Source organism: Hemiscyllium ocellatum, chromosome 47, assembly GCF_020745735.1.
Source record: "Hemiscyllium ocellatum isolate sHemOce1 chromosome 47, sHemOce1.pat.X.cur, whole genome shotgun sequence".
NCBI lineage: Eukaryota > Metazoa > Chordata > Chondrichthyes > Orectolobiformes > Hemiscylliidae > Hemiscyllium > Hemiscyllium ocellatum.
The window spans coordinates 9,037,980-9,055,458 of record NC_083447.1 but is presented as its reverse complement, the minus strand read 5'-3'; the positions used below and the strand labels follow the sequence as shown (position 1 = coordinate 9,055,458).

The following is a 17,479-nucleotide window of genomic DNA, read 5'->3' as shown; positions in this document are numbered from 1 at the left end:
GGTAAAGCTACCTCTACACTGTCCCCCATCAAACACTCCCAGGAGAGGGACAGCACAGGGTTAGGTACAGAGTTAAGCTTCCTCTACACTGTCCTCATCAAACACACTCTGTGCTGTCCCTGTCCTGGGAAAGATACAGAGTAAAGCTCCCTCTACACTGTCCCCAATCAAACACTCCCAGGACAGGGACAGCACGTTTTTCTGTAATGTAGCTTTCTTTCTACAGAAGTTCAAACAGTTGAAGGGGAAAGAGTTGGAAATCCAGAACATAGAGATGTACAGCACAGAAACAGACCCTTCGGTCCTTCTCGTCCATGCTGACCACATGTCCTAAATAAATCTCATCCATTTGCTGGCATTTGGCCCATATCCCCCTCAACCTTTCCTACTCGTCTACCCATCCAGGTGCCCTTTAAATGTTGTAATTCAAAGTTTGTGAGAAGATTTGTAGCTCGGGTGCTTGTTGTTGTGGTTCTGTTCGCCAAGCTGGGAATTTGTGTTGCAGACGTTTTGCCCCCTGTCTAGGTGACATCCTCAGTGCTTGGGAACCTCCTGTGAAGCGCTTCTGTGATCTTTCCTCCGGCATTTATAGTGATTTGTACCTGCCACTTCCGGTTGTCAGTTCCAACTGTCCGCTGCAGTGGTCGGTATATTGGGTCCAGGTCGATGTGCTTATTGATTGAATCTGTGGATGAGTGCCATGCCTCTAGGAATTCCCTGGCTGTTCTCTGTTTGGCTTGTCCTATAACAGTAGTGTTGTCCCAGTCGAATTCATGTTGCTTGTCATCTGCATGTGTGGCTACTAAGGAAGCTGGTCATGTCGTTTCGTGGCTAGTCACGACCAGCTATCCTGAGTGGCCACACACGCAGATGACAAGCAACATGAATTCGACTGGGACAACACTACTATTATAGGACAAGCCAAACAGAGAACAGCCAGGGAATTCCTAGAGGCATGGCACTCATCCACAGATTCAATCAAGCACATCGACCTGGACCCAATATACCGACCACTGCAATGGACAGCTGGAACTGACAACCGGAATCAGCAGAGACAAACCCCTACAAATGCCGGAGGAAAGATCACAGAATCTCAGGAGGCTCCCAAGCACTGAGGATGTCACCTAGACAGGGGACGAAACGTCTGCAACACAAATTCCCAGCTCGGCGAACAGAACCACAACAAATGTTGTAATTGTACCAGCCTCTACCACTTCCTCTGGCAGCTTGTGTTTTGGAGAACAAGGTTCATTGTTACCATTATTTGGAAACTTTGGTTCTGAAGTGAACAGGACTGCATATTTGATGTATTTCTATCCACTGTGCTATGGAGGGAAGAGCAGTTTTACTTTCATTTTTGAGTTTTGAGTGTGGTACCGTGTTGTGTGAGAATTTGTTGTCACGTAGCCTTTACGACCTATGAGGTTAATAGTTCTGTGCATTGAGTAACGAGTAGAGAAGATGAAAAATCTATTGCTGTAATCCTAGGGAATATAATTATTCCTCGACCGGTCAGATCCCAGTCTGAAATCCAGCTGGACAGATCATGTTTTGAGTTAGTTTTAATGAGGTGGTCTCTCACGGGAACTTATACAATGTTACAGATTCTGTTTCAGCAATTAAATGAAAGTTTATAATCCAAAAAAAGATAAATTAGAATTACCTACAAGATTTTTAAAGTATAATTCCCATTAATCCCAAAACATTTCCTTATAATTACCAAAAAAAGCAAGATTTATGCAGTACACTCACCAGAAGAAAAACTAAATCACAGTAGCTCACAGCGCCAGGGACCCAGGTTCGATTCCACCCATAGGCGACTGTCTGTGTGGAGTTTGCACGTTCTGCCTGTGTCTGTAGGTTTTTTCAGGGATGCTCCGGTTTCCTCCCACAATCCAAACATGTGCAGGAAGTGGCCGTGCTGAATTGCCCATGGTGTTCAGGGATGTGTAGGTGCATCAGTCAGGGATAAATGTAGAGTAACAGGGGAGAGGAATGGATCTGGATGAGTTCCTCTTCGGAGGGTCAGTGTGGACATGTTGAGCCAAAGGGCCTGTTGTCACACTGTTGGGATTCTATTCTATTAACATCTTGGTAATGATTTTAACTCCTAGATTGAGCATGCTAATTGCTCCTTCTGTGATCTAATGTACACCTGAACTTATTCAGTCTCAAGACTTTATTCCCAACATTTCTGTTCGGGGGCTATCACCATTTCCCTACCAGAACAAAATCTTGTTTTATGATAATCCCCTCTTCTCAGGACCACCACGCTCTCCAAGCAACACCATCCAAGGCAAAGTAAACTTTAAAGAAAGTATCTCCCTCTGAACTGAATGTTTCCCCTAAGCTTTTAAAAAAAAAACCCTAAATCTAGAAATATCTAACAAATTTAAAAGCAATGCAATTTACCTTGCTAAGTCATAAAACATCCTAAGGTCAGCAAAAGCCAATCAGTGCTCCCAAAGTGGATTTCATAGAACATAGAAAAACATAGAAACATAGAAAAATACAGTGCAGTACAGGCCCCTTGGCCCTCGATGTTGCATCGATCCAAGCCCACCTAACCTACACTAGCCCACTATCCTCCATATGTCTATCCAATGCCCGTTTAAATGCCCATAAAGCGGGAGAGTCCACCACTGCTACTGGCAGGGCATTCCATGAACTCACGACTCGCTGAGTAAAGAATCTACCCCTAACGTCGGTCCTATACCTACCTCCCCTTAATTTAAAGCTATGCGCCCTCGTAATAGCTGACTCCATACGTGGAAAAAGGTTCTCATTGTCAACCCTATCTAAAGCCCTAATCATCTTGTACACCTCTATCAAGTCACCCCTAAACCTTCTTTTCTCCAATGAAAACAGCCCCAAGTGCCTCAGCCTTTCCTCATACCATCTTCCCACCATACCAGGCAACATCCTGGTAAACCTCCTCTGCACCCGTTCCAGTGCCTCCACATCCTTCCTATAGTATGGCGACCAAAACTGCACACAATACTCCAGATGCGGCCGCACCAGAGTCTTATACAACTGCAACATGACCTCAGGACTCCGGAACTCAATTCCTCTACCAATAAAAGCCAGTACACTATATGCCTTCTTCACAGCACTATTTACCTGGGTGGCAACTTTCAGAGATCTGTGTACATGGACACCAAGATCCCTCTGCTCATCCACACTACCAAGTATCCAACCATTAGCCCAGTACCCCATCTTCTTGTTACTCTTACCAAAGTGAATCACTTCACACTTACCTACATTGAACTCCAATAAAATTTCAAACGATTTTAAAGTAAATCAACATGACTACAGATCTACTTACAAGTTAATCCAGTAAATGTTGTTTGAACTGACAATCTCAATAAACTGGCAAACAATATACACTCAAAGTACCGAAGGTTTACTGTTTTATTGCAATCTGCTACGTCAGCGTGGTCAGTTGAGTGTGAACGTGAGAAGGCTTTCTGTGGTAACTTTTATTTAAGGTAAAGTTGCATTATTAATTAAGTGATTTATGCTTTAAATAAAGTCTAACAGCAATGTGTATACCCTCTCTATTATGTTTCCATCACTTAGTGTGTTTGTTTTATGTTGATTAGCAGACCTTTTGACCAACCAGTGTATTCCTGATCCCATAGGTGCTGGTTATTAAAACATTTGCTTTAATTAACTTCAAACACACACAACTCAAGTCAGTAACCAAAACTTAAAACAAATCATATTAAAAATGCATTTAAATCTCACCGTTTACAGCACCATATTTCCATTGTGATATAAGATGCAGGGAAACAAAGACAGAGTCATCTAGAAGGTGAGGGGATGTAGCTGAAAATGTGTTGCTGGAAAATCGCAGCAGGTCAGGCAGCATCCAAGGAACAGGAAATTCGACGTTTCGGGAACAAGCCCTTCATCAGGAATGAGGAAAGTGTGCCCAGCAGGCTATGATAAAAGGTTGGGAGGAGGGACTTGGGGGAGGGGCGATGGAGATGCGATAGGTGGAAGGAGGTCAAGGTGAGGGTGATAGGCCGGAGTGGAGTGGGGGCGGCGAGGTCAGGAAGAAGATTGCAGGTTAGGAGGGCGGTGCTGAGTTCGAGGGATTCGACTGAGACAAGGTGGGGGGAGGGGAAATGAGGAAACTGGAGAAATCTGAGTTCATCCCTTGTGGTTGGAGGGTTCCCAGGCGGAAGATGAGGTGCTCTTCCTCCAACCGTTGTGTTGTTATGTTGTTATATTTCCTGTTCCTTGGATGCTGCCTGACCTGCTGCGCTTTTCCAGCAACACATTTTCAGCTCTGATCTCCAGCATCTGCAGACCTCACTTTCTCCTCCGGTGAGGAGATGTATGCAAGTTCAGTCAGACCGCCAAAGTTCTGTTAGTTTGTAGTAACCTGCAAAACAGTCAGGATAGAAGTAATGATTTGGAGGTGACGGTGTTGGACTGGGGTGAACCGAGTTTAAAAGTTAATTTAATTAAGGATAGAAGTAAAGAAGTCCTGAGTAGGAGAAAGGTGCTAGAAACAGATGACTATGGGAAAGGAGTTTCAGGAAGTTGTGATAAGAAATAAGTGAGCTGTGTTAAAAGTTTCAGGATCTCCAGAAGAGGTGTTAACTAAAGAAACTGCATTACATAATTGGAGGAGTATGCTAAAGCAAGCCAGTTACAGCCACTTCCACTGAATAAGGAACCTTAATTTGTTCAATGACACTTGAGTATCTGTAAAGTCTTGCTGTGAGGAAAAGGGTTGAACCTTTATTTCTGATATTTGGAATAAGGTTATTTCATATAATTCTTGAATAGTGTAGTTCATGTTTCATTTCCTGTTGTTTGTAATTAATGTTGCGCTTTTGCCAAAAGTACATTGGTAGCCTCTTGTGAGTGTGCTCAGTGACTGACCACCATAATAAACAAAGGGCAAACCAGGTTGTGATTCCCTCTTCACTGTGTCCCATCAAAAACACTGAAGAGGTACTGCATGGATTCAGACACTGAGTAAAACTCCACATTATGTCTGATGGTAGGGGTTGTAGAAAAACGTTGCCAGGGTGGGATGGATCTTTGAGAATGCTGGTGGCCTTTCTTTGACAGTGGGCCTGGTAGATGGATTCTGTAGATGGTAGGTTGGCCTTTGTGATTGTCTGGGCTGAGTTGTTCACATTCTGTAACCGTCTCCAATCTTGAACAGTACAGTTGCCATACCAGGTAGTGATACATCCAGACAGAATGCTCTCGATGGCGTACCTATAAAAGTTGTTGAGGGTGTTCGCCGTCATACCAACTTTCCTCAACTGCCTGAGGAAGAAGAGATGTTGGGCCTTTGTAACCAGTGCGGAGAAGATGAGGACTGCAGATGCTGGAGATCAGAGCTGAAAAAGGGCTTATGACCGAAAGGTCGATTCTCCTGCTCCTTTGATGCAGCCTGACCTGCCGCTCTTGTCCAGCAGCACATTTTTCAGTTTTGTAACCAGTGCGTCCATATGAAGAGTCCAGGAAAGTTTGTTGTGGATAACCACTCTCCACTCGTTCTACCTCTGTGCTGTTAATGTGTAGGAAGGCATGAGTAACATCCCGCCGAAAGTCAATAATGAGTTCCTTGGTTTTGCCAGCACTGAGAGCTGGGTTGTTTTCAGTGCACCATTTTTCCAGGTCTTCCACCTCCCGACTGTAGTCTGTTTCGTCGCCATCTGAGATTCAACCAACTATGGTGGTGTCATCAGCGAACTTGTAAATGGCATTAGACTGGTATTTGGCAACACAGTCATGGGTATACAGTGAGTACAGTAGGGGGCTGAGTACGTACCCCGGGGGGGGGGGGTGCTGTAGTGTTGAGAGTTAGTGAGAATGAAATATTGTCCCCAATCTTCACTGGTTGTGGCCTGTAGGTCAGGAAACTGAGTATCTGTGGGAGGATTACTTGCTTCGGAAGCAATTGAGAGATGGTTTGCTCAGCTGATTCCCAGGATGAAGGGTCAGGTCTTGAGGAAAGGTTGGGCCCATGCGTGTCGGAGTTTGAAAGCATGTGAGGTGATTTAGCATTTAGAGTCGTACAGCACAGAAACAGACTCTTCGGTCCAACCAGCCCATGCCAAACGTAATCCCAAACTAAACCAGCCCCATCTGCCCATATTCCTCCAAACCTTTCCTGTTCATGTCCTTCTCCAAATGTCTTTTAAATTACTTTTAAAGATTCCACAACCACCTGATGAAGGAACATCGCTCCGAAAGCTAGTGCTTCCAATTAAACCTGTTGGACTATAACCTGGTGTCACGTGATTTTTAACTTTGTCCACCCCCCAGTCCAACACCAGCTCCTCCACATCATGAAGCTTCTAAGAGGCGTGGATGGGCGAGAGATTGGAAGGATGTTCCCTGTCATGAAGGAATCTAGAACTAGGGGGCGTAGTTTCAAAATGTGGGATCTCCCATTAAGATGGCGATGAGGAAGAGTTTCTCCTGAGATGGTTGTGTTTGAAATTCTCTTTCCCTGAGAATAGCGAGGGTTCCATCATCAGTTTATTCAATGATATGAATATATTGGATTATGATGTGGAAGAGCCGGTGTTGGACTGGGGTGGACAAAGTTAAAGGTCACACAACACCAGGTTATTGTCCAACAGCTTTATTTGGAAGTATGAGCTTTTGCAGCACCGCTCCTTCATTAGCTAGCTATCTGATGAAGGCGCAGCGCTCTGAAAGCTAGTGCTTCCAAATAAACCTGCTTGACTGTAACCAGGTGTTGTGTGATTTTTTTTTAACGTTGTATTGGATACCACACAGTACGGTGGCTCAGTGGTTAGCACTGCTGCCTCTCAGCATCGGGGACCCAGGTTTGATTCCACCCTTAGGCAACTGTCTGTGTTCTCCCTGTGTCTGCGTGAGTTTTATCCCACAATCCAAAGATGTGCAGGCTAGGGTGGATTGGCCTTGCTAAATTGCCCCATAGTGTCCAGGGATGTGCAGGTTAGGTGGGTTAGCCATGGGAAGTGCAGGGTTACAGAGATGGAGTAAAGGGGTGGGGTGGGGGTGGGTGTGGGTGTGGATCTGGATGGGAGGGTTGGTGTGGATTCGTTGGGCCGAATGGCCTCCTTCCACACTTTAGTGACTGTATGATAGTACACAGAGTTTTGGTGTACAAGAGGGTCACAGGTTATGGGGAGCAGGCAAGACCATGACTAGACTGCCATGGCAAGTCAGACTCCAGGGGCAGAATGGCCTACACATCCTCTCTGTAGTGATTTTATTTAGGTGACCTATCTGAATGCCTTCTGCCAGGCCAGCATCTGCTGGCTTGTACCATTGGATGATTCAACCTTGGTCTACCATGCTTTCTCTGTATTGTTTTATACATTTTATGCCATTCACTTGGACAATTGGGGTGGGGGTGTAGTGGTAATGTCACTGGACAAGCCCAGGTTAACCTTGGAAAGTACGTTTGAATCCATTATGGCAGATGGAGAGACTTGAATTCAATAATAAGTTGGCCCAATGACAACCCAGTAACCACTATTGATTAATGTAAAAACCCATCGAGATCAGTAATATCCTTTATGGAATATTGCATAAAGTTCTGTTTGCCACAAGACCAGAAGGATGTGGAGGCTTTGGAGAGGGTGCAGAAAGAGTTTACGTTGTCTGGTTTGGATTTTATTAGCTATGAGGGAGATTGGACAAACTCAGTTTGTTTTCACTTAAATCTCGAAGGATGAGGGGTGACCTAATAGAAGTTTTCAAAAATAGATTCATAGAATCCCTGCAGTATGGATTCAGCAGGCCATTCAGCCCATCGAGTCCACACCAATCCGTTGAAGAGCATCCCACCCTATTTGTACATTACTGAAAACTCCCGGGCAATTTCCCAAGGCCAATCCACCCTAACCTGTACATCCCTGGACACTATGGGACAATTCCCCATGGTCCAATCCACCCTAACCTGCATATCGGTGGACTGAGGGAGAAAACGCACACAGACAATGTGCAAACTCCACACAAGACAGTCACCCAGGGGTGGAATTGGACCCAGATCCCCAGTGCCATGAGGCAGCAGTACTAACCACTGAGCCATCATGCCCAATGGATAATTGGAGTCTTTTTTTCCAGGGTAGAAATTAATAGGAGACATAGGGTTAAGGTAAAAGGGGATAAGTTTAAAGGAGATGTGAGAGGCACTTTTTTTTTCCCCACACAGAAGGTGTTAAGTGCCTGGAATGCGCTGCCAGAGGACATCTTAGTGGAGGCAGTTGCAATAGCAATGTTTGAGAAGCATCTTGACAGATACATGAATGGGCAGGGAATAGACCATGAAGGGGCAAAAGGCTTTTAGTTTAGAAAGGCATCATGTGTTGGCACAGAAATGGATGGGCCAAAGGGCCTGTGCTGCATGTTCTCTGTTCTTTGGGAGGAAATTTATTTTGGCCTATATGTGACTCCAGACCCTCAGCACTAGGATTGGCTCTTAACAAGGGCAGTGAATGCTACCAGAGATGCCCACATTCACATGCGTGAATTTTTTAAATAAAACTCTCTTTTGAGTCTTTGCTGTTAAACAACCCCTCCCCCATCACCTTGCCACTGATTAAAGATTTGATTGACCCAGAATTTGAATTCTCTCTCCCCCATCCCCGTACCCTGCCGAATCCATAAATATAGGCCGCTCTCCTGCACCGGTTCCTGATAGCCCTCTTGGAATCTCACCTGGCCATTTTGGTTTTGTAATGCAGCCTTGGGCTCCACCTGTTGGCAGAACGTTGTACAGCGGATTGATGAACGGAGTCAGAGTTGAGACTGTGGGTATTGGAAAAGCACAGCAGGTGAGGCAGCATCCGAGGAGCAGGAGAATCGACGTTTCAGGCAAAAGCCCCTCATCAGGAATGGGCTTTTGTCTGAAACGTCGATTCCCCTGCTCATCGGATGCTGCCTGACCGGCTGTGCTTTTCCAGCACCACTCTGATCTAGACTCTGATCTCCAGCATCTGCAGTCCTCACTTTTTCTCTGAGATGAACTGAGTCAGTCATTTCCCAGCACTACCCTGGAGGGGGGGGGGGAAGAGGTGGAATTGGGTAGCTTATGGTAGAGGTATAGCACTGACACAACAGGCTGAAAGGCCTCAGTGTCTTAACGATTCTATGATCTTTCTATAAGGCCACAGTGTGACATTGCAAAGCACCGGCGTTTACCTAATGCTTCCATGTCCCAGTAGTGCCGTGTATAATCCCTGCCCACATTCCCAAATTCCTGAGACTTGGGATCTGTGCACTCAGATGTGGAACAAGCACAAAACAGCCAGGGCTCGTTCCACTCGTGAACTCCTTTCCCATGCCACTAGATCAGAAGCCTTTTGCTCCACTCCGGATGCTTGTGTGCAATATCTGGGCTGATGCTCCCGGTGTCAGGACTGCGGGAGTGTTGCCCCATTGGGAGACTCTCTCCTTTGGCTGAGATATTAATTAAAGACTCTGTTGGGTAAAGTATTTGGTGGCACTGAAGAAGCTGGAGATTCCTCCCTGGTGCCAGGGAGTCCTTTATGGCCCCAAGTAAGGCCTGTCGAGTCCCTGCTAACTCTCCATGGAGGTATCCCATCAATCCCGCTTGAACCTGCAGGTCGTGACAACCCTTTGGTTCTCATGTCCCCCCCTCCCCCCACCTCCGTCACCCCCAGCTGTTTCAGTTTTGCCACGACCGGATCTTTCTGTGTCCAAACTCTGATATTGTCAGCTGCGACTGGAAGTGTGATCAGGAGATTTAAAACCGTGACAGACTCTTCCAGTGGCAGTCCCACCGGTGGGGTATCTGCCGAGGAAGGTGGCTCAATGCACCTGCATTCACTACTTGGTCTCCTGGAAAGTATTTCAACATGTAATGATATGCATTTAGTATTTGAGCCCACCACTGAATTCAGCTATGGGCAGCACTGGCTTGTCTTTAATTAGATCTAGCAGGACTTTGTGGTCCATTAATATTACAAATTTTTATCCACAACGGTATTGGTGGAACTTTCTGACCCTAAATATGACCGTAGACCCCATTTACCACCCTCTGAGAAAAAGAACAGGAAATGAGATCACCGCAGGAAATGATATCGCCACAGAAAATGACATCACCAAATCAAAGGAACACAAACATACAAATAGAAAGCAGGAATCAGCAACAGTGCTTCACCCAGAAGCCCACTGAAGATGTTTCCTAATAGGGTGACGAAACATCTGGAAATGAACCTTCCAGCTCAGCGAGCAAACCTACATCGAAATATGACCCCCCCCCCCCCCCCCCCCCCAAACCTACCTTCTCTATCTGGACATATTTACGCTCTGCATTACCTAAAGTACTAAATGCAATTGGGCGTTCCTATCCCTTGGGCCAGGTATGAGCTAATATTACCTCGATGCTGTGCAGCTAGGCATCGCATGTCAATACCAGATCTCGCTTCTCCAGCAGTGAGAAATGGTTTACCGTTGGTTTAACAGGTGAATTGTCCCATCAGGCTACACAACCAGTACGCCCAGCGCTGCCCGTTCCACAAACTGGGCTGGCTTTGATGATTCCCTCACTTTCCAGCCTCCTGATTTAGAACATAGAATATTCCAGCGCGGTACAAGCCCCTCGGACCTCGATGTTGCGCCAACCTGTGGAACCAATCTGAAGCCCATTTAAATGCCCTTAAAGTTGGCGAGTCTACTACTGTTGCAGGCAGTGCGTTCCACACCCCTATTACTCTCTGAGTAAAGAATCTACCTCTGACGCCTGTCCTATATCTATCATCCCTCGATTTAAAGCTATGTCCCCTCATGCTAGCCATCACCATCAGAGGAAAAAGGCTATCACTGTCCACCCTATCTCTCCAACAAAAACAGTCTCCAGTCCTTCAGCCTTTCCTCATAAGACCCTCCCTCCATACCAGACAACATCCTGGTAAAGCTCCTCTGCATCCTTTCCAAAGCTTCCACATCCTATAATGAGGTGACCAGGACTGTATGCAATATTCCAGGTGGGGCCGCACCAGAGTTTTGTAACAGCTACAGCATTTCTGCAAATACCTCTGCCCATGAGGCAGTTGGCACTGAGCAGGCCTTGCAGAATCCTGGAATTATTTCCTGGTCAACATGCCAGCTGACCTTTGCTCCTTTGATCGAGCCTAGATCTTCCTGAAGAACCTTCCAGTATTTAATTAGGACGTCAATCAGGCAGCCATTCTCTAATCGAAAAAGGTTGAGCCAGTCAAAGTGAATCTTTCTCAACCAATTTCACCCCATCAAGCTTGGGCCCGAACCTTTTACTACAATCAGTGGGAACTGAACCAGCTGTTTCTCATAAGAGACCGGAACCGAAGTTGTACCCTTTAGTCTGTAAAGGTTCCTGGGTATAGGCTCTCAGTCTGACCGAGGTCTTGTACAAACTAAAGGGTTGGAGTCCAGAGCGAATTTTGTTGAAGACTGGTTCTGCAATCACTGATATAGCCGCACTGGTATCATCCTCCATTAGAACTGGGTCACCATTTCATCAGAGGTTTATTTCGATTGGTTCAGATTTGGATGTTGCTAAGCAATGTAACTGTTCCAGACCAGATGTAGGTGGGCTTGCCAGGGTGTGCACTCTCCAGCCTATGAGCGCTCTTACCCAGTTGAGGTCTAGTTGGACTCTCTTGCTGTCTTGAGTCCACACACCGGGCAGCAACTGTCCGCCCGCATCCTGCAGGGAATTTGAACTGTTTGGGTTTGTTTTGGGCTTTTGTTGTGAGCTGACCTAGAGTCCCTCTGTCCAGGATAATGTCCTGAGTGAGGCTGTGCAATTGCCTTCCCCCAAGCTCAGTCAGATTGGCGAGGGTGCTCACTTCCATCGGAGTACCCTGCAACTCACACGCTCCACTTACTGCATTTTCCAACGATAAAGCCAGGTGTAGTGCCTGGTTCAAGTCCAGTTGGGTTTCAGCTGGTAGGCACTTTTGCAAGGTTACATCATTAATGCCACATCTCAAACCGTCTCAGCATCTCATTAAAAGTTAAACCAAAGTCACATGCCTTTGCCAGGTCACCTTAAGCTCATCAAAACTCCCAATATGGATTCCCCTGGTTCTTGAATTACCGAGTAAAACCAATAGCTTCCCAGAATTAGAGGCTTGGGGTCATAATATTCCATAACTAAATCCATCAACACTTAGAGTCATAGAGATGTACAGCATGGAAACAGACCCTTCGGTTCAACCCATCCATGCCGACCAGATATCCCAACCCAATCTAGTCCCACCTGCCAGCACCCAGGCCATATCCCTCCAAACCCTTCCTATTCATATACCCATCCAGATGCCTCTTAAACGTTGCACTTGTACCAGCCTCCACCACTTCCTTTGACAGCTCATTGAAAGGTTTTGGTATCTGGTTCCTCAGGCAACATTAGACTCCAAATAACTGAACTAGCTGTGGGTCCACAAGCTGCCAGGAGATCTACTCGTTGCTTTTCATTTGCCCCCAGCGTCATTTGCAGAGAAAAAATAACATTCTTTCCCTGTACTAGGCCTTGTCTTTGGCAGGATCAAAGGAATCAAGCTTCCAAAATAACAGCATGATGCCAGAAATACCTATCAAACTCAAAAGACAACAGTTGTGTGTGAATTTCTTCAGGAATGTCTCATGGCCGTTGCAATAACTCCATAGAGGCTGGTATCCCATCTCCCTTTATTTACATGTGGATATTTCTTGACGCTGATCCTGCTCCCTGTTTCTATCTGTCAGCCAGGACTCCCTGATTGGAACAGATTAATAGCCCCAGTCAGGGAACTCCGATTCTATGAGGACCACTTGACTGACCCCATTCCAGTCACTATATATCTCATCGCCCTTTTAAGATGCCTCTTAAAATCCACCTTGTTGAACAATCGTTTGGACAATTCACCCAGTAACTCATGATGTGAGTCTTCCAAGGTTGTGCTTTGTAAATTGCTCCAGTGAAGCGCCTGGGTTTGGAGGTGCTATAGCAATGCAAAGTATTGTTTGTGGCCTTTCTGTACCAGATTTGGCTGGAGGAAGTGGGAGTAGACTTGCGGGGGAGAGGGGGAAACTCTGTGTGATGACCTCCATGTTATGTTCTGTTTTGGAAACAGGTTGCGGACTGAACTACCACAAGAGGTGTGCGTTTAGCATCCCGAATAACTGCAGTGGGGCCAGAAAGAGGCGACTGTCCAACACCTCGCTGACCGGATCCATCAGCTCGCGATTGTCCGTCTCTGAGCTCTTCCTCACATCACCGAGTGACAGCCAGGTGGTAAACTGCTGAGTCATTAACTCCATCATATCAACCCTGACCCTGTTTAACAGCTTGGTCTCCAATCCCTGTTGTGTTTAGTTTTAATCCTGGGGAAACTCCAATGCAGTGCATTTTGATACAGTCACACAGCACAGTCACAGGCCCTTCAGCCCAACTCATCCATGCTGACTCGATATCCAAAGTTAATCTAGTCCCACCTGCCAGCACTTGGCCTATATCCCTCCAAATCCTTCCTATTCATATACCCACCCAGATGCCTTTTAAATGTTGCAATTGTATGAGCCTCCACCACATCCTCTGGCAGCTCATTCCATACACGTACCACCCTTTGGGTGAAAAAATTAAAATGTCTTTAACTTTAAAAGGTCTCTTTAAAATGTTTCCCGTCTCACTTTAAACCTTTGCCCTCTAGTTTTGGATTCCCATACACTGGGGTAAAGACCTTGGCTATTCATCTTAACCATGTCCCTCATGATTTTATAAACCTCTATAAGGTCACCCCTCCACCTCCTATGCTCTAGGAAAGAAAGAGCCCTCGTCTGTCCTTAAAACTCAAACCCTCCAATCCCGGCAACAATCCTGGCTGGTTTGATTGTGCCTTCATGTCCACTTTCCATCCCTTTTCCCTATAAATGTCGATTCCCTTGTTGGGGAAACATCCATCTAACTCGGCTGTGAATGTATGCACTGTCCCTCTACCTCCACTGCTCTGGAGAATCTCAAAGATTAATGACTCCGTGATCAGACATTGAGCATAACTTGAACTTGGCCCCAAAGGAGGACTTCATGGCAGATTTGGAAATGATATCCTTTAACTATACTTAACATTTTTGGATAATTCATGGAATCCCTACAGCGTGGAAAGAGGCCATTCGGGCCCATTGAGTCTGTATCAACCCTCCAATTGCTCTCTCTCTTATTCCTGATGAAGGGCTTATGCTCGAAACGTCGAATTCTCTATTCCTGAGATGCTGCCTGGCCTGCTGTGCTTTGACCAGCAACACATTTGCAGCTGTGATCTCCAGCATCTGCAGACCTCATTTTTTACTTGCATAGCCCTAGCCCCATACCCTACAACACTGCATTTCCCATGGCTAACTCACCTCGTCTGCACACCCCTGGGCACAGTGGAGCAACATCGCACAGCCAATCAACCCTAACCTGCACATCTTTGGACTGTGGGAGGAAACCGGAGTATCCGGAGGAAATCCATGCAAACACAGGGAGAATGAGCAAACTCCACACAGACAGCCACCCAAGGGTGAATTGAATCCGGGTCTGTCGCGCTGTGTGGTAACAGTGCTAAGCTACCCTAAACGTTTCCCACAGACAGATTGCTTTGAAGACTGATGTTATATTAGAAAATACAGCTGTTTTATACACAGCAGGATCCCATGAGGATGGCTGAGCAGTTGGTTTCCTCTCTCTCTAAGTGCTGCTTGTGAGGGTATTGTCAAATTATTGGATGAGAGTCTTTGTTTGGTATCTTAATGAACAATTGTGATGTCCCAAAGTGTGTTATAATGATTGGTGCATTTTGGAATATTGCATGGTCAGTATCAGCCAGTTTACACAAACAAAGGTGGGTCGAATGAGGACCTGGTATTTTTTGGTGTTTGCTCGAGCTGCATATTTGCCAGGGGTTTGGGGGAAAAAACATCCTTCACCACATCGCCATGGGATAAAGGCATTGCTGGCTAGGCACGTTCTCCCCGTGTCTGAGTGGGTTTCCTCCGGGTGCTCCGGTTTCCTCCCACAGTCCAAAGATGTGCGGGTCAGGTGAATTGGCCATGCTAAATTGCCCGTAGTGTTAGGTAAGGGGTAAATGTACGGGTATGGGTGGGTGGCGCTTCGGCGGGTCGGTGTGGACTTGTTGGGCCGAAGGGCCTGTTTCCACACTGTAAGTAATCTAATCTAAATCTACTGCCTACCCCTAATTACCCAGACGGGGTTAAGAGTCAACAACGTTGCTGAGTCACGTGTAGGCCCAGACCAGGTAAGGATGGCAGTTTCCTTTCCTAAAGGACATCAGTGAACCAGATGGGTTTTTCCAACAATCGACAATGGATTCATGGTCATCATGAGAGACTTAATTCCAGGTTTTTATCGAATTGAAATTGTATTATCTGCTGTGGCGGGATTTGAACCTAGGTCCCCAAACCTTACCTGGTTCTCTGGATTAGCAGTCCAGCGATAATACCACGAAGTTGTTGCGTCTCTTAAATTTTGGAGGCTTGAAATTTTGGATCTTTAAAGTCTGACCTTTTAAAAAAATTTTCTCTTCCCGATCTTTCTCTGTCCATCTCCCTCGCCCCCTCCCTCTGGCTCTGTCTTTCTTCAAGTACAGAAGAGCCTGGTGGAAACGGTGTCTCTGAAGGAAAAGCGTTTGAACCTGGGCATCTACACGGGACGGCCGATTGAGCTGGACAAAATCTTCCTGTCAAAGGTCAAGGTTCCACACACGTTTGCTGTGCACTCCTACACCCGGCCCACCGTCTGCCAGTTCTGCAAGAAATTGCTGAAGGGGCTGTTCCGTCAGGGGCTACAGTGCAAAGGTCAGTGTGCATTTGGCAGCTGGGGATCTTGGTCACTCTGTGATGTGTTAGAGTTTGCAATTCGAACGTTCTCCAGTGTACACCTGAGGAAAGACCGTGGGAGGGGAAGAGATACTTAGGAGGCACGAATGAGGTGAGAGACAGGGAGGAGAGGTTATTGGTGATGGAAGAGGAGAGAGAGAGAGAAAGCGAGTGTGACCACCACAAAAAAAAACCCAACGTTTTGTTACGTCAACCATCCCAAAAGGTGTAGAGTTTTGATGAAGAGTTCAAGTTATTTTTTTATTCACTCACAGGATGAGGGGTCACTACTAGGTCAGCATATATTGCCCATTAGGTGAAAGTGGGTACTGCAGATGCTGGAGATTAGAGTTAAGATTAGACTGGTGCTGGAAAAGCACAGCAGGTCAGGCAGCCTCAGATGAGCAGGGAAAATCGACATTTCAGGCAACCTGATGAAGCTTTTGCCTGAAGCGTCAATTTTCCTGCTCCTCGGATGCTGCCTGACCTGGTGTATTTATTGCCCATTGCCCAGTTAAGGGTCAACCCCGTTACTGCGGGTCTGGAGTCACGTGTAGGCCCAGACCAGGTGAGGATAGCAGTTTCCTTCCCTAAAGGGCATTAGTGACCCAGATGGGTTTTTACAAGAGTCGACAATGGTCATCATTAGATAGATTTTTGAAGAGTAAGGAATGGATAAGATGAAATTAGAACCATTGCACATAACCTCAAAAATAAAAAGGCTGTTTCCACTAGGGGATGAAACTAGAATTAGGGGCATAGCCTCAAAATAAGGGAGAGCAGATTTCAGACTGAGCCGAGGAGGAACTTATTCACCCAAAGGGTTGTGAATCTGTGGAATTCCCCGCCCAGTGAAGCAGTTGAGGCTTCCTCGTTGAATGTTTTTAAGGTGAAGATAGATTTTTGAACAGTAAAGGGATTAAGGGTGATGGTGAGAGGGCGGGTAAGTTGAGCTGAGTCCATGATAAAGATCTGCCATGGTCTTATTGAATGGTGGGACAGGCTTGAGGAGCCAGATGGCCTACTCCTTCTCCTGGCTCTTATGTTCCTATGGTTCAAATTCCAGATTTTTTTAAACTAAATTCAAATTCCATCATCTGGTGTGGCAGGATTCAAACCCGGAGTCCCCAGACTATTAAATGGATTACCAGTCCAGCGACAGTTTAGTTTGGGATTATGGGTCGGCATGGCCTGGTTGGACCGAAGGGTCTGTTTCCGTGCCGTGTGACTCCATCACTAGGCTGTTGCCTCTCCATTTTAACAAAATGAAATACAGTCCATGTGCGTGAGGGTTCTGTTTCTGAGAGATGAAATTCGCGAGTGTGGAACTCATTTGAAAATAGGTTAAAAATCGCGGATATGTGAGTCTGCCCGCAGGTGGTGAGCTTTGCCAAGTTTTATTTTGCCGCAGATTGGCGAATTCACGAATCGTGAAGTGGCGGGTACCGAGGATTTACTGCACGGCCTCCTCGTTAGGGAGTTGTGGTCTGACCTTCCCTTTGTTGTGTTTTCTCCCCTACCCACAGACTGCAAGTTCAACTGCCACAAACGATGCTCCGAGAAAGTACCCAACGACTGCTTAGGCGAATCAATCGCCAACGGGGGTGAGAAGTGACTGTACTCCGCGCTTTCTGTTTGACTGGCTTTG

At 46.2% G+C, this 17,479-nt stretch overlaps 1 protein-coding gene across 2 annotated transcripts in view; it reads left to right on the top strand.

Annotated features, from left to right (window-relative positions):
- Window positions 1-17,479, top strand: part of prkd2 (protein kinase D2) — a 123,370-nt gene that overhangs the window by 81,914 nt on the left and 23,977 nt on the right. For both annotated transcript variants that reach the window (XM_060856221.1, XM_060856222.1), the window contains 3 exons: window positions 13,092-13,249; window positions 15,603-15,810; window positions 17,358-17,435. In XM_060856221.1, the coding sequence (XP_060712204.1) occupies window positions 13,092-13,249; window positions 15,603-15,810; window positions 17,358-17,435 (444 nt within the window). The remainder of the gene's footprint in view (window positions 1-13,091; window positions 13,250-15,602; window positions 15,811-17,357; window positions 17,436-17,479) is intronic.